Raw genomic sequence first — 24,520 nt, forward strand, 5'->3', positions numbered from 1 at the left:
CCTTCAACAAAGGAGTAAAGAATATGTAATAGGAAAAAGGATCTTCCACAAATGGTGATGGGAAAATTGGACAGCCACATGCAAAAGAATGAAACTGGGTCACTTTCTCACACCATACACAAAATTAAATGCAAAATGCTTTAAAGACCTAAACATGAGACCTGAAATCATAAAAATCCTAGAAGAAAACACAGGCAGTGATTTCTCTGCCATCAGTCATAGTAAATGCAAGGCAAGGGAAGGGAAATTAAAGCAAAAATAAACTATTGGGACTTCATCAAAATACAAAGCTTCAGTGAAAGAAACATCAAAACTAAAAGGCAACCTACTGAATGGGAGAAGATATTTGCAAAGGACATACCTGATAAAGGGGTGGTATCCAAAATATATAAAGAACTGATACAACTCAACACCCGAAAAACAAATAATCCAATTAAAATGGGCAGAAGACACAAACAGACATTTCTCCAAAGAAGACATTCAGATGGCCAACAGATATGTGAAAAGATGGTCAATATCATTTCATCAGCAGGGAAAAGCAAATCAAAACTGTAACGAGATTTCACCTCACACCTGTCAGAATGGTTAACATCAACAACACAAAAAGCAACAGGTGTTGGCGAGGATGTGGAGAAAGGGGGACCCTCTTGTACTGTTGATGAGAATGTAAACTATTGCAGCCACTGTGGAATTTATTGCAGCATTACTTACTACAGCCAAATTATGGAAACAGCCCAAGTGTTCAACAATTAATGAATGGATATAGATGTGGTATACACACACACACTGGAATATTATTCAGAAATATAAAAGTATGATCTGACATTTGCAACAACCTGGATGGAGCTGGAGAGAATTGAGTCAGAGAAGACAAATACCATGTGATTTCACTTATATGTGGAATTTAAGAAGCAAACAAACAAGCAACAGAAAAAAAGAGAGACAAACTAAGAAACAGCCTCTCAACTGTAGAAAACAAACTGATGGTTACCAGAGGGGATGTGGGTGGGGGGATGGGTGAAATAGGTTAGAGGATTAAAGAGCACACTTAGGATTAGCACTGAGTAATGTACAGAATTGTCAAATCACTGTATTATACACCTGAAACTAATATGACACTGAAGGTTAACTATACTGGAATTAAAATTAAAAACTTCATTGAAAAAAAGATGCTCTGATACACAGAAGGGAATATCTACAATACAGCCAACTGAAGAAACTTTGGCTTCTCTGATAAGGTCTTACTGCTTCTCTGAAATCACAGTAATGAAAACATGTAAACCACCAGAATGCTTCACACATTTAAAGCTTTTATTTTGAAAAATAAAATACAAAAGTCATTAAGTTGTAAATGTATACGGTAATTCCTCAACTTCTCATCAACAATACAGTGAATTCTTTAAATAATTAAGATATTTAATATTATCCACATCAATACATTTAAACAGGAAGTGTTTTACAAAACATTAGAACATGTACAGACAACCTATTCCAAGATGAAACTGCCCAATTTTGCTTATAGAATCCCATTTTAAAACCCTCCCCTTGAAACGAAAGTTTGGAATCTGTTAAGAAAAGAAGAGGACCAGAGCAGTTTTAACAGAAAGCACAGGTTCCCTCTGGACTTCTTATCCACAGGGCTGTGCGCATAATCAGGATCAAGAGCATTGTACTCAGGAAGCAGATCACCCAGGAAGGCCCAAATGTATACTGACATGCCACCGTCTCAGTGGGGAGAGCCTGGCAAGTGAATAGGAGATGCCGGCCATGGTACATACGCTCCACTGATCTCAGCAGGGGATGGCCAGTCCTAGAAAATTCCCTTCTGTTGAAAAGGCAGCAGTCTTCCCTAGGGCAAACAAATAGAATCTGGTTACAGGTGTGGAGTCACGCCTTGCTCTCTGCTGCACCATACTGCCTCCTACGCAGCTGTGGTCCTGGCGGAAGCCAAGTAGCTGNNNNGGTGGACAATTACGAGAACAGCTGCCTCAGAAGGACGACCAGAGAGGCACACTCTCCCTCAGTCTGCGAGACTTCCAGACGCCTGCCAGTAGCTTTGGGACGTGAAACAAGCAGATGGCAGCAAAAGGAAGGGCTACTCTTGCCCGTTTCTAAATGATTGCAACTGTCATCTGCAATTGAAGCTACTGCAGGGCACTGGTAGGGGTGTCACACGTTCAGGGGTCCAACATGCTGTTTCTCCATTTAAAAAGTGGATATCAAGGTTCTTTAAAGGAAGATTTAGAGAACACAGTGACTGTCATTCAAATGCCAAAAGGGTCCAAATGGCAAGAAGAAAGACTCATATCTGTCCTGAGATGCTTTGTTGTCTTCCTCACTTCTTCTGAGTCTTCCTCTCATCGCACATGGGCACCTACAGGCTGCACCAAGCAATGCAAGGATGAAATGATGCTGTGGAGGCAACTCGAAGGCTGGAGTCAACGGACACTGTATTCTGTCTTGTGAAACAGCTGGTCAGTAAATGAACCAGTACTGTGTGTGTACTTCAGGGGGGGAATTTTTCGATAGATTTTAAAGTATCTTGGATCAACAAAATTATCCTAGGCTTGATAACTGCTGTTATACAAGTCCATAGAGTATATGTCTAACATTTAGCCTTTGCTCCTTAGCAAAAAGGCATTCATAAATCCTGAAGCCTATAATATTACGAGGTCACTGCCTTCTGTGATTGACATGGCTTAGCAGTGTTCATGTGCTTTTTGTCTATTACCCACCAACACCCAGCAAGTCATAAAAATCTCTTACTCAAATTGTTCAATCTCAGTCTCATCAGTACAACAGGAATAATACCACCCACTTGCCAGAGTGGTTTGAAACTTTAATGAATGTATCATATCTATTATATAGTATACGTAATATAATATGTCATTTCTATATTACATATATAAAATGCTTGATATTTTATGTTTGGTATACAGTATGCACCCAATACACTGTTATATAAATAAAACAGCAAGTAAAACTGTAAGAAAAAAAATCAGAGTTTTAGAAAAGTTTTTCAAGTCCCAAATAAGAGCAGCACAGGGTGGTGGAAGAAGCCCTGGCTTTCACCTTCCTGTCATGTGACTTTGACAAACAGCCTGTTCTCTCTCTCAGATCAGTTTCCTTATCTGCAAACAGGTGATTGGGGTTAATGGTCTCCATATTTCTTTCATATTAAAAGAAAATATTTTATCATCTTAAACTCCTCCTTATATTAAAAACATCAGCTAACATTATTTGAGTGCTTACTAGGTGCCAAGCTTTGTGTAGACATTATTGTGGTTAATTCTTACTACTATTCTCTTATGAATACTGTCCTCATTTTACAGAGGAAGCTGAGACACAAAGAAGCAATTTGCTCAATACCACAGAGCCAAGATTCCAACCCAGGCCGACTGACTCCAGAGCTGTGCTCTCCACCCCAGCCACACCACCTTCTAAGAGAGCTTAAGCAGGGAAAACCCAAAGACCCAGGAATGTCCCCCAGCCCTCACCTCACATATGTAAGAGGTTCCTGGCTCTGCTACTCCACTTCTTCAGTCTGTCAAAGGAAGCAAAAGATGTTTTAACGTCCTTGAAGTTGGTCAGTGTGAAAAGTGATGGCTCCCATTGAAATATCAGGTGTAGCTTGCAGGCTCTGATCACAGATTTTCTAATGAACTCAGTCTGCAACTGTTGTATAATAAAGAATTTGACTGGCCTTTGTCCCTGGTTGCTGGTGGGGAGACTCTAAATTCTTGGATTTTCCCAGGTAAGAGGAATGTCTTTGCTAATTCAGGAGCTCCTTGGATCATACTTCAGTTTATGCTAAGAGATGAGATAACTCAGGATGGAGGCTGGTCATGGAAAGACCAAACCTTTCACCAGAGAGCTGGGGCTCTGAGCCAGCCCAACCTCTGGGTAGCGGACATTGACTGGGATTGAATTCAATCACACAGCCAATGATTCAATCAACCACATCTATGTAATTCGCTATCAATAAAAACCCTGGATGCTGAAGTCCTGTGGAGCTTCCTGTCTGGTGAGCACATGGACGTGCTGTTGGGAGGGAGAAGTGCCCACACTCCACGGGGAATGGGCAGAGCTCTGTGTCTGAGACCCTCCCAGTCCTTGTCTTATACGTCTCTTCATTTGGCTGATTCTGATTTGTATCCTTTAAAATCAAACTGTATTTGTAAATACAGTGCTTTGCTGAGTTCTGAGAGCCACCTCAGCTAAACAGCAAACCTGAGGGTTCTGTGGGTTTCAGTTTTCTCATTTATAATTAGTTAAATCAAAGTCTTTTACAGCCCTTTTTCTAAGTATGCGTTGTGATGCATTAAACTAACCAGAATAAGGTGCCTTAAATGCCTGGTAAGCCTTTTGTGCGTTTTTCTCACTGATTTGTAGGAATCCTCTATATTCTACAGAGGAGCGCTTTGCTTCAAATTATTTTACTTCACTTAAGGCATACTGTTTTACTATCTTTATGATGCTTTTTAATAAGTAAATATGATCAATTTTAATAGAGTCCAAGTTATCCATTTTAAAATTAATGATCAGTGTTTCTTATGATTTAAGAAATCCTTCCCTCTTAAGGTCATGAGGATATACTCCTCTATTGTCTCTTAAAAACTTTATTATTTTGCCTTTCATATTTAGGTCTATAATCTGCCTGGAAATGATTTTTGTGTATGCTGTGAAGCAGAGGTATCCTTTTTAGTCTCAAATTCCCTTTTTTGACTCCTTCAAACTTATTATGCAAAACAGTCTTTGGATTTGACATTCTTTTAAGACTTGCCTCTTAGATTATTCTCTGGCTCCAAATGCCGCAGCCTGCAAGTGAGTGATGGCCTATTCATGAATCCATCCAGGTTTCTGGGACATCATGCCTAGCCCAGGCTCAGGGCCCTGTGGCCCCTTGTCTGCAAAAGTTGGTCATAGTCTTTGGGGGAGATCAGAAGTTCCTTGAGAAGATTTTTTTCCCTGACTCTTGAAGACTTATTCCAATTTCTCCCCATAACACAAATTTAGTAAACATTTGTTGAACAAATAAAATGAAGAATGTAGGTTGAAACTATATATATGCTAATAAGAATATGCCTTGAAAGTAGTTTGAAATTCTCAAGTAATAGGTATCAACTATTAATGGCTAACTGGGAAGACAGAGCCTACAACCCTGGTATGAGACAGCTTTCGTAGAGGGCCCGGCCCACTTGCTCCAGGCTTGCTTTGGACAACATGACTTCACATGGTCTGTGAGGTGGTATGTTTTTCTCACCAACCCATATCTGGAACGATATTAGAAACTGAACTAAGTGCTGAATCTTCATTTCCTATTTACAAGCTAATTACTGATAGCAGCAGCTTGGAGGCAACATGTATCATCATGAGGCTAGAAAGGGAAGTCATCTGGGCTCACAGAGGAGTTAACAATTCCCCCCCACCCCACTACAATATAGGACACTCTGGGCTACTTCAGGTACACTGTGTCATCTGTAGCACTGCCTGTTTCTCTTCAACTCAAGAAATAATACTGAAACCCAAGTGAGGGCATGACATTACAAGAATAACTCTGGATCTGTTTTATTAATCTTTTAAAAAGTAAAAGTTAGAATCTTCAAACTCTCACTATCCTTTCCCAACTTGGGGGCTTTGTAGTTGAGGGCCAATGGCTGTGTATATAATGAATTCACAAATCTCCTAGGCTCCAAATAAGACAAGTTAAAAGGCCATGGATGTATGTAAGAATAAAGTACAGTTTTATTTCAAGTCAGATATCAGAAGGCTGGATTCACTAAGGCAGGCTCCTTATATGTGGAAAACTATATAGCTTGTAAGTGACCTGAAGCATTTGGGTTTTAGTTATCAATAAATGATTTCCCTAATTTTGGAAAACACTGAGCTCTCTGAAAGTAAGACTGTGTTAAAAAGTGAGACTCCGTTAAAACCAACAACTACCAGAGGCCAATCTTTCTACAACCAGCACAGTACTCTTTAAAAAGATCACTTCAACAAAAGTTCATCTATCAAATAAAGAAGAGGAAGCAGATACCATACCTGAGGTTTTTCTTTAAGAAATTCAGGGAGCTGAAATTCTCCTTTGTAGACCTGGAAAAACAAAGCCAAGTGTGAGTTTAAGGAAACAGGTACTGACATCGTCACTTCAGGATGCTTGCAATGCCTGATGGTGGATGGGTTTACTGCTTCAGTCCTGGTGAGTTTTAGAATGGGAGGAAGCCTATCACTTCAAAAACATTGAAGGACTGACTGAAATTCCCATTTGTTCTGGTCCCACCTGTTCTACATTTTGCCCGAGTGCTGGCTGGGAGAGGGCTCAGAGTATCTGAACAAGAAAAGAAGAACCCAACATTCCAGGCTCCAATCACTTTAGCTGGGAGAGAAAGCAAGCCCTGGGCCATCTCTCTCAAGCAACCAACAAAGAATTCACACGATTTCAGAAGAGGCTTCTCCTGATTTCCTTTTGAAATCTCCACCCTTACAAACCTTGGATTTATTCCAAATTTGCTTTTCTTAATGTATCCTATACCTCCATAATAATTTGAATATTTGATGATTCTTGAAATCATACTTTTAACCTCAAAAATCTCATGATTAAAAACTTACTCTTTTCAATATATATAATTCTGTTTATGGAAATAACTTAAAAAAAAATACTGGTGTGCCTGGGTGGCTCAATTAGGCATCTGTCTTAAGGTGCCTGGGTGGCTCAGTTGGTTGAGTGTCTGACTTTGGCTCAGGTCATGATCTCAGTTCATGGGTTTGAGCTCCATGTTGGGCTCTGTGCTGACAGCTCAGAGCCTGAAGCCTGCTTTGGTGTCTCCCTCTCTCTCTGTTCCTTCCCTGCTCAGAGCCTGAAGCCTGCTTTGGATTCTGTGTCTCCCTCTCTCTCTGTTCCTTCCCTGCTCATGCTGTCTCTCTCAAAAATAAATAAACATTTAAAAAAATTTAAAAAATAAACATTAAAAACATAAAAAACAATACCACTTATAACAACATCAAAAAACTCCCTAAATACTTAAGAATAAATCTAATAAAAGATGTGTAAGATCTTTACGCAGAAAGCTATAAAACATCACTGAGAGAAATTAAAGATTAAATAAATAGATATAGCACTCTCAAGGACTGGAAGATTCAATATAATAAAGATGTTCATTCTCTTCCACAAAGGAATTCCAATTCAAATTCTAGCATACTATTTTGGGCAGAGGGGGCAAGGGTAATTTCAAATTGATTATAAAAGTTCTAATGAAATTCATAGGGCCAAGAATAATCCAAGTAATCTTAAAAAGAACAAAGTGGGGGACTTATTCTATTAGTTATTAAGACTTACTATTATACAACTATAAATATACATATTTATTATACAGCTCTGTGTGTGTGTGTGTGTATAATTAAGTTAAAGATAGGCTTTGGTACAAATACAGACAAATATTTTCATGGAACAGAATGAAAAACCCAGAAACAGACCTTAGTATACAGATGCTTGGTTTATGGCAATGCCGGCATTGCAAGCAATGCAATTAGAATGAATAAATACCTAAACGTAGTATATAATGATACACTGAGAAGCAATGAGAAAAATGAACTATTGCTATGATAAACAACATCAATGATTCCCAACACATAATGATGAGGGGGATAAAAGCCAGATGCCTAAAAATGATATACATGTCTCCATTTAAAATACAGTAAAACCTTGCTTGGTTTGTGAGCATCATTTATTCCAGAAACATGCTTGTAATCCAAAGCGTTTGTATATCAAAGGGAATTTCCCCATAAGAAATAATGGAAACTCATATGATTTGTTCCACAACCCAAAAATATTCATATAAAAGTGATTCCAATACTGTAATGTAATACAAAATAATAATGAAAATACAAAATACAAAGAAAAATAAATTAACCTGCACTTACCTTTTGTGGCTAGTGTGAAGGAGCCGGGAGAGGAGCATTACTGTGTAGGATGACTTTCACTATCACTAACAGAATCATTGCTATCTATTGGCTCAATGGAATCTTTTCTCCTTTGGAGGCCATTGTATATGCTTGCAAGGATGTTGACTACAATACAGTATTAATAAACTCTTGTCATATATTGTATTTAATGTAACTGGCAATAAGAAAGCAGAGGAAAGGGTCTCTATCTGCAGGCAGCCTGAACTAGAATGAAGCAAAGCATTCTTAAGCTTACTCTTGTCTGGAAAAGCAAAGGACTGTCCACAGGTGCTTTGAAGCGACAAACATTCTAGTGCCAGTTGTGGGCACCTTCCAACATTCTGAAAAATCACTTGATCTCTGCCAAACCTTGTGGCCTGAGACTGAGCATCCGAGCATGGGAGATGATCACCCACAATCCCGAGAGTGAGAAAGAGAGAGAGAGAACCACTGGCTCAGTTGTGATCATGTGATGTTCAGTGTCACATAGTACTCGTATTGCAAGACATCACTGGTTTATCAAGTTAAAATTTATTAGAATTGTTTGCTTGTCTTCTGGAATACTTGCAGAACAAGTTACTCGTAAGCCAACATTTTACTGTATTTTCAAATTTGTAAAAAGGTGAAACAACTTCATGGCAGTAGGAGTCAGGATACCGTTTACTCTGGGGAGGAGGGAGGTGGTAGTGATTGGGAAGGGAGATGAAAGAGTCTTTCAGGGAGCTTGGAATTTTCTGTCTTAATATATATGAGTAGCAATTATGAAGCTATGTTCATTTTGTGATCATTTATAGAGCTATGATTTGTGTACTTTTCTGTGTTGTATATTTCAAGAACAAAACTGAATAAATTAAGTCAGTAACTTATTGCTAAGAATTTACTGGTAACACATACACATGCACACACTTTTTAAGTACAAAGATGTTTGTTTCAACACTGCAACAGCAAAAACAAAAACAAAAACAAAAACCTGGGTACTATTTGTGTCAATCAAGAGTAAAGAAGGTCTCCATTAGCTGAAGTTAGGTAACTGCTGAACTTGACAAAGTATGGTAAAAAACTACAGATGGTTTTTAGGAAGAGAGTCACTGAGTAACCCCTCAGAACACAAAGAAATCTTCTAAATGGTGAATCCTAAAGCTCATAGACCTAAAGGATTCTTACTTGGTGATGATTGATCCACTTTTAAAGTAGCAGCATTCCTTCTGAAATTCAAAGAATTAATGTAATTTTTGCCTCTTTCTCTGCAATTTCTAAAACCTGTTTCGGGGCGCCTGGGTGGCTTAGTCGGTTACGCGTCCAACTTTCGCTTAGGTCATGATCTCGCGGTTCATGGGTTCGAGCCCCGCATCGGGCTCTGTGCTAACTGCCAGCTCAGAGCCTGGAGCCTGTTTCAGTCTGTGACTCCCTCTCTCTCTGACCCTCCCCTGCTCACGCTGTCTCTCTCTCTCTCTCCTAGAAATAAATTTTAAATAAATAAATAAATAAAAAATAAAAATAAAAAAAATAAAACCTGTTTCATTCTTTGGGGTCTCTGCTACAGTCCTAAGAAACCTAAATAAAAAAGAGATATCAGGGGCACCTGGGGGGCTCAGTCAGCTAAGTGTCTGACTCTTGATTTTAGCTCAGGTCATGGTCTCACTGTTCCTGGGTTTGAGCCCAAGTTGGGCTCTGTGCTGGTGGCGAGGAACCTGCTTGATATTCTCTCTCTCTCCCACTGCCTTTCCTGCTCATGTAGGCTTTCTTTTTCAAAAATAAACATTAAAAAAATTAAAGCACTGCGTGTTATATGGAAACCAACTTGACAGTAAACCATTTAAAAAAATTAAAGCAGAAATATCAGACTTTTGAATAAGGTATTTCTTCAGAGATGCATCACAGTGGAAGCTAAGGTGGGTGCTGGGTAACAACACTGCATCTGCCAGGACCATCTCAAAACTACTATTGTCTCTTTCACACCCTTAAATGGTCCCAGGTCATGGGATGAGTGAGTGGGGGGGCATCTGGCCTAGCTGCTGCCTGGAGTATCTGCACGTAAGAATCCTGTTTGTTCTACCCTGACATGACAGTTCATGGATTGTTCCAGCTTCCTGCACCGTGTCCCCATCACCCCACCATTTTAGTGAGATATAACTGACTATAACATTGTATTACTGTTCCAGCTTTTTACTCACACCAGTAAGAAGTGTTTAAGCCCCTGGAGCTGTGTGTATCATGTTAATGCTGACTTCTACCGCATGTCTGAAAGCAGACACTATCTAGCACAAGGGCTCAAGCCAATAGGATGGGGTTTTTGTTTGTTTGCTTTTGGTTTTTTGTTTTGTTTTACAAATTCTCAGGTGTCTATCCTTCTTCCTCTATTCATGGAACTTTGTGTCCCACAAAGCCCCCGGGGCATAAACTATTCAGGCGTAAGGTCTGTGCCCTGGCTGCTTTACTGAACCAGAACAAGTCTGATTTGCCCTAGTCCCTCCTCCAATTAGTGGGTTAGGTCCCCAAGCAACTTTTGTTATATTCCTCCTATCTTCTGACTCAGAAATGGACTCTCCTCTTTTAGCTAGCCTCCTCTGCTAGAACGCAAGCAGCAGGTTCACTGCAAGCCCAGGGGGTATGCAGCTAGTTAGTGGCAGAGTGAGGCTCAGAGGGCCCTACCCAGCACTGTCTCATAACATGCTCTTTGTATTTTATTACCATTAGCAAATCTTATGGTTGAATCTTCCCTTCCCTTTTCAGTTCACTGTAAAAACCAGCAAGGCATGACAGAAAATAGGAGTGGGAACATGAAGTATTCTAAGTGTCTTCCAGGAACTGACAGTTCCAGAGAGGTAAGGCTTACATGAAAGGGGGAAAAACACCCTTAAGTATATGATGTCACAAATATAATAAAAAAACCAAAAAGGGGTGAGGATAAGACATAAGATAAAGGCTCAATCAAAAAGTTACGTGGGAAGCTGCCTCCTTTCATTACCCTTTAGGGAACAAATGCTTCAAAAGATAGAAATTTTAGTGCTGACAAAAAGAACACTTTTACTGACAGAGTAATTCCATTTAGTGCAGAACCCAAGTACCACACTGCTTATAAAAACAGCAAAGTTAGGAATGGAATTTCCTTTGGTTAAGTGAACAGTGTTTCTGGACATACTATTCTCTGGCACTAACAGATTGAGGATTTCGCTTGAGAGCAATAAGCTAGGCACTCAGATCGAAACAATCCTACAGAATTGTTTCTCCTCCCCTCTCAAGCCCTGAAAGAATGATGAGGAGACAAAAGTAGGCTCCTGATTTGGAGGGAACATGGGAAGTAAAAATACTAAGAACAGGAGGTAAAGATTATTGTCTCGGGTTAGTGTTAGGTAAGCGCTTCTTCATATGTATTATCTCATCGAATCTCACAATCTCTTGAGGGAGATATTATTTATTCCATTTTTACAGATGAAGCAATTAAGTTACAGAGAAATTAAGTATTTTGTCCAATGTAGTGAAATGACAAGCTAGTAGGTACCATGACTGAAACTGCATTTTAAAAGGATCATCCTGAGGCACCTGGGTGGCTCAGTTGGTTAAGTATCTCTTGACTTTGGCTCAAGTTATGATCCCAGGGTCATGGGATCAAGCCCAGAGTTGGGAGCTCCATGCCCAGCTTGGAGCTTGCTTAAGATTCTCTCTCTTTCTCCCTCTGCCCCTTTCCCCTGCTTGCGTGCTCTCTCTAAAATAAAAATAAAATGAAATGAAATAAAAAGATCATCCTAATTGCTCTATTTACATTGTCAAGGGCCAAGGATAGAAGTATGAAGGTTACAAGCAGTAATCTAGACAGGAGAAGATGACAAGGAGGTGGTGAGAAGTGGTAGGATTGTGGGTTTTTATTCTTCTAATTATGTTTAATTACACAGACTCAGTGTAGGGTATGAGAAAGCAGAGGGGAATCAAGGGTAATTTCAAGGTTTTTGGCCTAAGCAACTACCAACTGGAAGTATGGAATTGTCATAGCACAGTTGGGAAATGTTCTGGCTATAGCATATTTTCAGGGGGAAGATCAGTAGCTTAGTTTTGGATATGTTAAGCTTGACATGTCAATTAGACAATAAATGAAAATGCCAAGTCACCAATTGGATATATAAGCCTGGAGTTCATAGACGTCTGGGTTGGGATATATAAATTTGAGAATTATGAACTTACAGATCGTATTTAAAGCCTTGATAACTGATATGATAGCCTGGGGCTTAGGGTAAAGAAAGAATAGCAGAGGACTTAAGCCTGAGATATGGGGGCATTCTAACATTCAGAGGTCAGGGAGAAGAGAAAGAACCAGCAAATAAGACTGTGAAGAAGCTCCAATGACAGAGAAGGAAAACTTAGAAAGTGGTGTCCTTAAAACCAAGAGAAGGAAACCTATCAAGGAGGGAGTAATCAATTGCATCAAAAGATGCTGGGAGCTAACATGGTAATTGACTACTCAATATAGCAACATGAAGGTCACCGTCAACTTGACAAGAATAAATGAAATAGAATGGTAGCTGTAAAATTCTAAATGAAGTGGATGTAAGACAGAGAATGGAGAGGAACCAGAGATGGAGTACAGAAAATTTCAGTCTTGATGTACAGGGAACCAAAGAAAGGAATGGCAGTGGCATGTATGGTGTGTGTGTGTGTATCTGTGTTGAGAAAAACTAAGGGCATATATGTTTGTTGATGGCAGAGATCCCACTAGAGAGCAAAGTCTGATGTTGTAGGATACGTGGGGAGGTGGACTGGGGTACCAAAGGGGAGGAAATGCATTCAGATAGGAGCACGGATGTGCACTTCTGTTACACAGACTTTCTATCATGAGAGGTGAGGATATCAGATCGGTAACACTTCCTTTCCTCTAGGCTCCCAAGAATTACATAATAATTTTTGGTTAAAGTCACATTCTATAAGTGTCCATTATTATGACAATATAAACATCACATATTTACATTTTCTTACACAACCTATTTGTTGTTGTTTTATTTAGAGTTAGTAATAGCCTCATATTTTTCTTAATTAGTAGACTCTAGTTTTTAAAGCGGCTTTAGGTTTACAGAAAAACTAGCAGAAAGTGAATCCCCATATATGTCCTCTCTGTCTCCTACAGCTCCCCCTATTAAAATCTTGCATTACCATGGTACATGTTAGAGTTAATGAACTAGAACCGATACACCGTTATTAATTAAAGTCTTTAGTTTACACTAGAGTTTGCTCTTTGTGTTGTACTTTCTATGGGTTTTGATGAATACATAAGAACATGTATCTACTATTACAGTTGATACAGAAGAGTTCTCTTATCATCCCTCCCCAACTCCCCTGCTCCACGTATTTACTCCCCCTATCTTCACACAATCTTTTTACTGTCTCCAGTTTTGTCTTTTTCAGAATGTAACAGGCTTGGAATCATATAGTATGTAGTCTTTTCAAATTGACTTTTTTCACTTAGCAATATGCATTAGTTTCCTCCATGTGTTTTTGTGGCTTGATAACTCATTTACTTTAATCACTGAATAATGTTCCATTCTCTGGATATACAGCAGTTTACTTATTCATTCACCTACTGAAGGCCATCTTGGTTGCTCACAAATTTTGGCAATTATGAATAAAATTTTTAGAAACATTGGGTATAGGTTTTGTGTGAACAGAACTTTTCAACTCATTTGGTTAAATACCAAGGAATGCAAAAGCTGGGTCATATGGTAAGAATATGTTTAGTTTTATAAGAAACTGCCAAGCTGGGGGTGCCTGGGTGGCTCAGCTGGTTAAGTGTCTGACTCTTGATTCTGGCTCAGGTCATGATCTCATGGTTCGTGATATCGAGCCTAGCATTGGGCCCTCTACTGGCAGTGTGGAGCCTGCTTGAGAATCTCTCTCTCCCTCTCTCTGACCTTCCTTGTTCCCTCTCTCTCAAAGTAAATAAATAAATATTTTAGGGGATGCCTGGGTGGTTCAGTCAGTTAAGCATCTGACTTGACATTGGCTCAGGTGACAATCTCGAGGTTTGTGAGATTGAGCCCTCCATCTGGCTCTGCCCTGACAGAATTCCTGCTTGGAATTCTCCCTCTCCCTGCTTTCTCAAACTCTCTCTCAAAATAAATAAATACACATAAAAAAAAAAAAAAACAACCTTCCAAGCTATCTTCCAAGTGGCTGTACCATTTTGCATTCCTACCGGCAATGCATGAGAGTTCTGTTGCTGCACGTTCTCATAATCTTACAGTGTTGTCCGTGTTTGGATTTTGGCCATTCAAGTAGGTGTGTTGCGGTATCTTGTCATTTTAATTTGCTTTTCCCTAAGGACATATGATGTTGAGCACCTTTTCATATACTCAGTTGTCACTGATATATTTTCTTTGTCGTCTATTTAGATCTTTTGCTTATTTCTTAATTGAATTGTTTCTAAATTTTGAATTTTAAGAATTTGCTTATTTTGTATGTCAGTCCTTTATCAGATGTGTGTTTTGCAAAAATTTTCTCCCCATCTGTTGCTGTCTTTTTCTTCTCTTAACAGTGTCTTTTACTTTGTCTGAAAGCTCCTCTAGCTTTCTTTTATTAGCCTTACCATGGTATATCTTCTATTTATCCTTTTGCTTTTAATCTGTGTCTTTATATCTAAAATTTCTAAACTGGGGTGCCTTACTGGCTCAGTCTGTTAAGCATCCAACTTTTGATTTTGACTCAGGTCATGATCTCATGGTTCAGAGTTCGAGCCCTGCATCAGACTCCGCACTTTCTCTCTCCCTCTCTCTTTGCCCCTCCTGTACACACGTTCTCTCTCTCTAAAAATAAATAAACTTAAAAAAGAAAACTATTTTCTCTACTCACAGTCCTTCTGACACCAATGTAGGGTTCTTCTTCACACCAAGAAATTCTAACACTAGCTTTCAAGGGTTAGCACAGATCTTCACCGGTTAAGGGCGCCAAGTCCAGGCCTCCTGTATAGTGTTTCCCACAATCTCCTCTTCAGGTTCAATACTTTGCTCAAATAGTTACCATAACTCAGAGAAGCACTTCCCTTATGATTATTGGTTTATTATGAAGGATACAAACAGCCAGATGAAAAGGAATGTAGGATGAGGTCTGGAAGGGTCTCGAGGACAGGAACCTCTGTCTCTGTGCAGTACCGGGTATACCGCTCTCCCAGCCCATGGATGTGTTCACCACCCTGGAAGCTCTTTAAACTCCTTTGTTCTCCTTTAGGGTTTTAAGGGAAGTTCCATCATTTCGGCACAGCTAATTAAATCATTGGCCAGTGGTTGATCAACTCAGTCCCCAGCCCCTCTTTCCTCCCTGCATCTAGAGAGGGTAGGGCTGGAAATTCTAACCCTCTAAGCACATGGTTGGTTCCTCTGGCAACCAGCTCCCATCCTGAAGCTATCTAAGGCCCCATAAAGTAACTCCATAATCTAAACTCAGTTGTGCTTGGGGCCCCTGGGTGGCTCAGTTGGTGAGGCATCCAACTTTGGCCCAGGTCATGATTTCGAGGTACATGAGTTTGAGCCCCATATTGGGCTCTGTGCTGACAGCTCAGAGCCTGGGCTCCTTCCCTCCCTCCCTCCCTTCCTTCCTTTCTTTCTTTCTCTCTCTCTCTCTTTCTTTCTCTCTCTCTCTCTCTCTCTCAAAAAATAAACATTTAAAAAAATTCTTTAAACTTGGTTGTGCTTGAAAGGGGCTCACTATGAGTAACAAAAGATGCTCCTTTCACCAGTATCACTCAGAAACGACAAGGGTTGTTTTTTTTAAAATGTTTTATTTTTTTTTTTTTATTTTTGAGAGAGAGAGAGACAGCGTGAGCAGGGGAGGGTCAGAGAGAGGGGGAGACACAGAATAAGAAGCAGGCTCCAGGCTCTGAGCTAGCTGTCAGCACAGAGCCGGACGCAGGGCTCGAACCGACGAACCGTGAGATCATGACCTGAGCCGAAGTTGGACGCCTAACCAAGCCACCCAATGCCCCCAAAACGACAAGGGTTTTAAGAGCTCTGCTCTAGGAACTGGGGGCTGAATATGTAGTTCTTATATCACAATATCATACCTGTAGTAACTTGTATGTAGATAGCACACTTGTAGATAACATATAGTTGGGTTTTGTGTTGTAATGCACTTTCGAAGTGTCTGACTTCTAATTTAGACCATTCCCATTTTTCTTAGAATTAAAAAAAAATGTTTTAAGTAATCTCTACACCCAACATGGGGCTCGAACTTAAAACCCTGAGATCAAGACTTGCACGCTCCACTGAGCCACCGAGGTGCCCCCAGACCATTCACATTTAATGTGATTACTGATACAATTGGTTTAAAACCTATGATATTTGCAACTATTATCTTTTTGTTGCCCTTGTACTTACTTTCTTTTTTCTACTCTTTTTTACTTTTTCTAGTTTTAATTCAGCATTTTATGTGATTCCATTTTCTCTCCTCTCTAAGCATGTCAATTTTACTTCTTTGTAAAGTGTCCTCGGTGGTTGTCCTAGAGTTTGCAATATACATTTACAACTAATCTAAGTCTACTTTCAAATGACACTATACTACCTCACAAGTAGTGTAGATAAATAAAAGTACTTTCAGTTCCTCTCTCCTATCCCTTATTACACTTTATTTTATCTTCATTTATTCCTTCTCTAACTTTCCTTCTCTTCCTTTATGTAGATTTGAGTTTTTCTTTTTGAGAGAGAGAGAAAGAGAATGTGAGCAGGGGGAGCTGGCAGAGGGGGAGAGAAAAAGGAATCTTAAGCAGGCTCAGCACAGAACCTATGTGAGGCTTGATCCTGAGCTGAAATCAAGAGTCAGATGCTTAATCAATTGAGCCACTCAGGTGGCGTCTAGATCTGAGTTTCTGACCTGTATTATTTTCCTTCTCTCTGAAGAGCTTATCATCCCTCACAGAGCAGGCAATTGGTGACAAAGTCCCTCCATTTTGTCTGAGAAAGTATTACTCCTTCAGTTTTCAAGAATAATTTTGCTGGTTACAGAACTGAGGTTGGTGGATTTTTTTCTTTCAACACTTTAAATATATCACTCCACTCTCTTCTTGCCTGCATGGCTTCTGTGGAGAAATCCAATATTACTTTTATCTTTGTTACTCTACAGGTAAGGTGTTTTTGTCCTCTGGGTTCTTTCAAGATTTTGTTTTGGATTTGCCATAATATGACTATGATAATGCCTGTGTGTAGACGTTTAGGGATTTATCCTGCTTGGTATTTTCTGGGCTTTGTGTATCTATGGTTTGCTGTCTTTTATTAACTTGGGAAAATTCACAGCAATTACTACTTTAAACGTTTCTTTTGTTCCTTTCTTTGCCTTCTGGCATTCCCATAATACATATATTACACTTGTTATAACTGCCTCAGGGTTATTCAATAGTCTGTTCTCTTTCATTCATTTTTCTCTTTGAATTTCAGTTTTGCAAGCTGATTTGTTACTGGGCTGCGTCCTGTCTACAATAAGCCATCAAAGGCATTCTTCATGGGGTGCCTGGGTGGCTTAATTGGTTGAGTGTCTTTGGCTCAGGTCATGATTTCATGGTTCATGAGTCTGAGCCCCATGTCAGGTTCTGTGCTGACAGCTCAGAGCCTGGAGCTTGCTTGGGATTCTGTATCTCCTTCTCTCTCTGCCCCTCCCCCACTCACATTTTATCTTTCTCTCTTGCCCCTTCTCAAAAATAAGTATTAAAAAAGACTTTTTAAATAAAAAATAATTTTAAAAAGCATTCTTCATTTCTGTTACAGTGGCTTTGACTTCTAGCATTTCCTTTAGATTCTTACTTAGTTTCTATCTCTGTGCATACATCACTTATCAACTTTTCCCATTAAAATCCTTAGCATGTTGATCATAGTTATTTTAAATTCCTAGTCTGATAGTTCCAAAATGTCTGGTATATATGAATCCAGTTTGAATGCTTTCTATTGTCTCTTCCAACATTTTTTTGGTGCCTATTAGCACATCTAGTAACTTTTTGGTTAAAAGTGGACACAATGTACTGGGTAAAAGGGACTGTGGTAAATAAGCCTTCAGTGTGAGGGTTTACACTGGCTAGAAATCAGCCTGTGTTTACTGTTTGTTGAAGGTGTACGTATCAGAGGCTAACATTTCTTCAATTTTTTTGTACTCCTTATTGTTCTGGGGTTTTCCTAGAGACTGCTTTTGAAAACAGAATCTGATCATTGTAGCTCTTTTAGTAGTAATTCACTGTCATTATACAAGAGACTGACCGGTGTGGTGATAGGGTGTATGTGTTTGGGGGTCGAGGAGAAAGTGTTCTAAAACCCCACAGTTCCATCTCAATATTTTAGTGAATCTGTGTGCCTGGGCTGTAACCAGCACAAGGGCTTCTTAGCTTCCCCTCCTAACCCTTTAGGTAAGACAGAAAAACTAGAGGGAGTTAGAGTTGGGTATTTCCCTTCCCCCAAGTGGCTTAGGCTTTGGTAAAATAGTTTACTTTGAGGACAGGCCATTGTTAGAGAGGATTCAAGCATATTTTTAAATGTTTACTTTCCCCTTCCCTCTGTCAGAGCATCAAGGGATTTTTCTCTGATCTCTACCCTGAGAATCTTGTGGGGCTCTAGAGGAAAAATTCATGAGAGTTTGGGGGCCCCTCTAAGACTGGGGCCCCTGGAGTTTTTAACTCACAATCTTCTTAACTCTCATTAAACCTCTGGCAATTCATCATTTACAATTTATATATTCCTAGCAGTACTGTCTTCGGTGGGAGACTTCTGCTCTTGGTAATATGTGATTCTTGGGGCATTCATATCTCCCTCTTCCATTTTTTCCCCTTTCACAAAACACCCTTCCTGAAACATTTGGTTTACTTCCATTTGGGCTACTTGTTCTCTAGGTCTCCTGCTCAGGTGTTATCTTGGAATTTTCCTTTGCTGTCATGTGGTATATTCTCCCTATCTCTCTAGTTTTCATTACCATTTCCTTGCCCAGGACTTTCCTTTACTTGGGTTAATCCTTCATCTTTGGTGGAGTATATGCTTCAGTAGCTCCTGAGAAGGCATATATAAGAAGCAGATCTTTTGTGATTTTGCATATCTGATAATATCTTTACCTTTAAGATTGTATTTTTGCATTATCTCTACACCCAACATGGAGCTCTAACTTACAACCCCAAGATCCAGAGTCACATGCTCCACTGACTAAGCCAGCCAGGAGCCCCTGAAAATATCTTTATTTTCTTCTAATACTTGATTGGAAGTTTATCTGGTTATATAATTCCAGATAAATAATTTTCTCTTTGAAATTATGGCATTGCTCCATTATCTTATAGTTTCCCATGTTTGGGTTGACAAGGCTGATATTTAAAAAAAAAATTTTTTTTTTAACATTTATTCATTTTTGAGAGACGGAGAAAGACAGAGTGTGAACGGGGGAGGGGCAGAGAGCAAGGGAGACACAGAATCCGAAGCAGGTTCCAGGCTCTGAGCTGTCAGCACAGATCCTGACATGGGGCTCGAACCCAGGAATTGTGAGGTCATGACCTGAGCTGAAGTTGGACGCTTAACCAGCTAAACCACCCAGGCACCCTTCTTTTTCCTTTTTTCAATGTTTATTTTTGAGAGAGACACAGAGCATGAGCAGGGGAGTGGCAGAGAGAGAGGGGAGACATGATCCAAAGCAGGCTCACAGAGCCTGATGTGAGGCTGGAACTTACTAACTGCAAGATCATGACCTGAGCTGAAGTCAGAGGCTTAACTCTCACTGAGCCATGCAGGCACCCACAAGGCTGATACCATTCTAATTCCTGGTCCTTTCTATGTGACCTTTGTTTTCACACTAGAAGGTTTAATAATTTTCTTTTTATCCCTAGTGTTCTATAACTTTATGATGATGTGCCTGGATGAGGGTTATTTTCTTCACTCAGTGATACTGGAGATGCATGTCCTTCTGTTCCTGGAAATGTCCTTTTATTACAAGTTTAGTAATTTCTTCCTCATCACTCTTTCTCTTTTGCTCCAATTAGTCAAATGTTGGGCCACCTGAATACAGCCTCCAATATTTTTTCTAAGTCATCTGTTGGTCCTTTTGTTTTACTAAGAGATTTTCTCAACTTCATTTTTCTAATTCTTTTACTGATTTTAAATCTCAGCTCTCATATTTTTAGTTTCCAAATTTTTAAATTCTCTGTTCCTGTTGTTGTTTTTTTAAAAAAACCCATCTTGTTCTTGTTCCTTCATCTTATTTCTACACGAACATTAATTATAGTTCATTTACATTTTCTTTTGCTCATTACACTGTTTTTATTTCCTCTGAAATCCCGTTTTCTCTTTCTTCTGGTCTCTTTCATGTTAAGGAAGTTCTGCAGATATTCAGTGCATCTTGGCTGTGAAGCACAAAAAGTTGACTGGAGTTTTGTATATGAAGATTGAGGCTAATAACAGGTGTGCTTCCTTAGATGACTTTTTTTGGGGGGGTGGGGGTGGGGGTTCTCCATGTATGAAGGTACACCCATAGTATGCACTTTCTCTGAAGTCTAGGTAAGTATCTTACGGCTGGAGATTGCAAACTACTATTTATGGAATTGCTGAATAGAGGAACACATCATTACTGGAAGATACATTTTAAAAAATTTTTTAAAGTTTATTTATTTATTTTGAGAGAGAGAGAAAGGATGAAAGAGAGGGAGAGAGAGAATCCAAGCAGGCCCCATACTGTCAGCTCCAACGTGGGGCTCAAACTCATGAACCATATAAGAATGTGACCTGAGCCAAAATCAAGTCAGACATTCAACCAACTGAGCCACTTAGACACCCTTGAAAAAGAAATTCTATGTTGTGCAGAGGAAAAAGATTTAAAAAAAGATAGGAGAGACATGTAATTCCCATAATGTTTAGCTTTACTGTAAGTTAATTATTTGCAAGAGACTGGAAGTATGAGGAAAGACGAAGGGGTTTTTAAACCACTCCCCTCCCAGCTCTAATACTTTGTGATTTTGAAGCAGTTTCTCAAAGCCTGAGTATCACAGGGATTGCTTTCTCAGCTCCACCTCTGCCCTCTCTAGCAGGGCTTCCAGGTCCGTGTCTAACAAGTGATAAAGGTTACTGAGCTCCTCTTGATCCTTTCACACAGCAGCACACTTAATAAACTCTAAAAGAAATGCATATAAAAATGTGAGCTCCATATATTTAACACACTTAACAGCTTTTACTAGTGGTAGTGACACTATGTTTTCATTTGAGAGGCTCTGGTTGGCAACAGATACCATTTCAAAAGAAATCACTCAAATATAAAAGTAAATTGTATGTGCTGCTTTGGGTTTGCAGCCTGAAATGAGGTTCAGATATTTGAAGACAGGTATAATTAACTCTATGACAAGTACAGCCTTCAATTGTGAAATCACCTAAAATACAGAGCTAGAGAAGGGAGGAAAATTTGCCTGAAATTCCTGAGAAGTTTCAAAAATCCAAGAAAGAGGAGGGTCAGGATATTGGCTGAAGTACAAGCAGTACATATAGTTCTTGTTACTTGTCCTCAGGTCACTTTCAGCTTTCTCATAAAATTAACTAGGAACTGAACAACTAAGCTCAATAGGACTTGAACTGTTACCACAGCCTCACCTATATATAGTAACAATTTACAATTAAGATGTAAGCAAAAGTCTGGGAGCGGCTAGCAGCAGTTAGTGCTGGCAGACTGCAGATTCAACCCTTCACAGGTCCCTTTTCCTTCACACACAGTTTTATTCAACCTAAGTTATTTGGTTTCAGCCTATATCAATTAGATACAGCAAACAGGCAGGGGATGGGCAAGTACTGATAGCTGCGAAGTGACAAGTAAAACCAAAGCAGACACAAATTATAAAAAGGCAGACAGGAGGGAGCCTGGGTGGCTCAGGTAGTCAAGTGTCCAACTTCAGCTCAGGTCATGATCTCACGGTTAGTGAATTCGAGCCCACTGCTCTCAGCCCAGAGCTGACTTCAGATCCCCTGTGTCCTGTTCTCTCTACACCTCCCCAACTCGCACACATGCGTGTGCTCTCTCAAAAATAAACATTAGGGGCCCCTGGGTGGCTCAGTCAGTTAAGCATCTGACTTCAGCTCAGGTCATGGATCTCAAGGTTCATGGGTTCAAGGCCCACATCGAGCTCTGCACTGAGAGCTCAGAACCTAGAGCCTGCTTCACATTCTGTGTATCTCTCTCTCTCTCTCTCTGCCCCTCTTCTGCTCGTGCTCTCTCAAAAAAATAAATAAATAAAAAACATTAGAAAAAATAAACATTGAATAAATAAAGGCAGACAGGAAGCCCTGAGTTCTTTAAGAAAGAGATCAACAATTCTATATCTTATGGAGGAGGCCAGCATTTTCTCTTTACAGCACATACAATGATTTTCTATGAAATAAATTTCATATTATGATCAGTAATTTATTTAAGCAGGTAAGGAAGTATGTGATCAAATATAGAAGGAATTCCTCACCAAACTGTTAATTATGATTTGGTCTGTAATGGGACAGATCTATCCAGAAACTTGACTCTCTAGAATGACTAGCTCCCCAAAGGTTTCATTCAGATAATCAAGCTTTTACAAGTTATAAGAGAAACTCTCAGAATGGTTATGAGGCCAAATTCTGCACGTGGGTTGATCTTACAGAGAATATTAACTTTCTCTAAGTGGTTTTCACGCTGAAAGTGTTTGTGGCATATTTTGAGACACACATGCCTTGTTATTTGTGTTAAGCAGCCTCTGAGGCTGGGCCCCTATGTCCCTGCCTGGAATTCAGACCTGTGTAATCCCCTTCCTTTAAGTGTGAACTGGATCTAGTGACTTACTTCTAACAGCTAGAATACGGCAAAAATGATGGGATCTTACTTCTGAGATTAGGTCACAAAAAAAGTCTGTTTCTTCTGTCTTGGGTAATCTCTCTTGCTCTCTGCTTCCCTGCTGAGGAAAGCCAACTGCATGTCATGAATTGCCTTAGGCAGAGGTCTCTGCGCCAAAGAACTGGTATCTCCAACCAATTTGGAGACCTGAGGTTTGCTAACAGTCACAGGAGTGAGTATGGAAAGGGAGCCTCTTCGAATTGAGCCTTGAGCGGCTGCCACCTTGGCTGAGAGTGTGACTACAACCTCATTGACAGAGCCTAGGCCAGAAGCATCTAGACTCCTGATCCTCAGAAACTATGAGAAAATGTGTTTGCTGTTTTTAGAGCCTGATTACCCTAAATTCTGAAGTGCCAGAGATAACTAATCCAGATTTTGGTGTCACGAGTGGGGTTCTATTGTAACAAATACTTAAAATGTGGCAGCAGTTTTGTAACTGGGCAGTAGGAGGCAGATATAAGGACTTTAAGGAGAGCAGTGACAAACTGCCATGAACTGACAGATTTTGGACTTTGAGGAGGTTGCCTGTGAGGTTTAAGGAAGGTAGGAACATCTGATTAGAAACTGGAGGCAGGGGCATCTTTGTTATGTAGTGACAGAAAGTTCAGCAACCCTGTCACTTGCAGTTATTCAGAAAGTAGAAAATGAGCCAAATGAATTGGATAGTCCAGCTAAGGAGATTTCCAAGCAAAACACTGAAGGTGCCACCGAATGTCTTCTTGATGATTATAGTAAAATATAGCAAGAGGAGAGAGAAATTGAGGGAAGGATTGTTTAAAAAAAAAAAAAAAGCCAGGAGTTGATGGCTTTGAAACAGTGTGAAAATGCTTCAATGAGAGCAGTTATGGCACTGTCACACTTCTCTCACTGATTATCACCTTCTCTGCTTTTAACTCCCTTGCCTCTCTCTCACAAAGACCCTTGTGATTACACTGAGCCCAATACAGGATACATTTTTTAATTCCTTGATTACATCTGCAAAGTCCCCTTTGCCGTGTAAGGTGACATAGTCACAGATTTACGGGATTTAAGACATGGAAATCTTTAGGCGGCCATTCGTTATTCAGGCTACCACAAGTAAACAATAGATAACTAATACACAACTGTAGAATTTCTACAGTTTATAAATGGGAACATAGAGATGAACAAAGTGCTATATAAAGACAGCTTTACAGCCCTTACACACAAACAAAAAGCCCACGCATGTGTCTTTAAATTTTAAAACAACAGGCCATATAGAAGAATGCTCTAATTCTCAGAGGTGTATGCTGAAGCACAGTATCTGTAACTTTCAAATAAGTCAACAATAGAAGAAAATGCATATATGTGTACATGTACATGGAGAGAGAAGAACAGATGAAGCAAACGTGGCACAATTTTAACTAATGAATCTACATTAGAGGTGTAAGACAGTCTTCCAATTTTTCTGTAAGTATGAAAAAGTGGGGGAAAATCAGGGGCTCAAAAAATGTTGAACACAACAAATACATTAACCCTACAAAGCTCATTGGATTATAAGAAATATATAGCCTGTGTATGGGCTGAAACTGAGGATTCCACTCATGGGTTGGCAACCTACTCTGTAAAAGCCAGCAAGTAAATACTTTACGCTTTGTGGGCTATATAGTCACTTTCCCAACTACACGATTCTGTAGCTGGAGTGCAGAAACAGATGTAGACAATATATAAATAAACGAGCATAGTGACTTCTAATTAAAACTTTATCTACAAACGCAGATAGCAGGCCAGATTT

The 24,520-nt window shown here is 39.6% G+C and overlaps 1 protein-coding gene across 2 annotated transcripts in view; it reads right to left on the reverse strand.

Moving 5' to 3' along the window:
* Positions 1 to 1,290: 1,290 nt before the first annotated feature.
* The window catches only part of TPST1 (tyrosylprotein sulfotransferase 1), a 151,086-nt gene continuing 127,856 nt past the window's right edge, over positions 1,291 to 24,520 (reverse strand). The window contains exons 4-6 of one of the 2 annotated variants that reach the window (XM_077777931.1): positions 6,043 to 6,093; positions 3,498 to 3,544; positions 1,291 to 1,849 (exon numbers count right to left, since the gene is read on the reverse strand). In XM_077777931.1, coding sequence (XP_077634057.1) covers positions 3,527 to 3,544; positions 6,043 to 6,093 — 69 coding nt within the window. In that variant the 3' untranslated portion in view covers positions 1,291 to 1,849; positions 3,498 to 3,526. Of the gene's footprint in view, positions 1,850 to 2,003; positions 2,382 to 3,497; positions 3,545 to 6,042; positions 6,094 to 24,520 lie in introns of those variants that run through there. The other variant, XM_077777932.1, reaches the window with a different exon arrangement.

This window comes from Crocuta crocuta, unplaced genomic scaffold, assembly GCF_008692635.1.
Source record: "Crocuta crocuta isolate KB4526 unplaced genomic scaffold, BGI_CrCroc_1.0 scaffold217, whole genome shotgun sequence".
Taxonomy (NCBI): domain Eukaryota; kingdom Metazoa; phylum Chordata; class Mammalia; order Carnivora; family Hyaenidae; genus Crocuta; species Crocuta crocuta.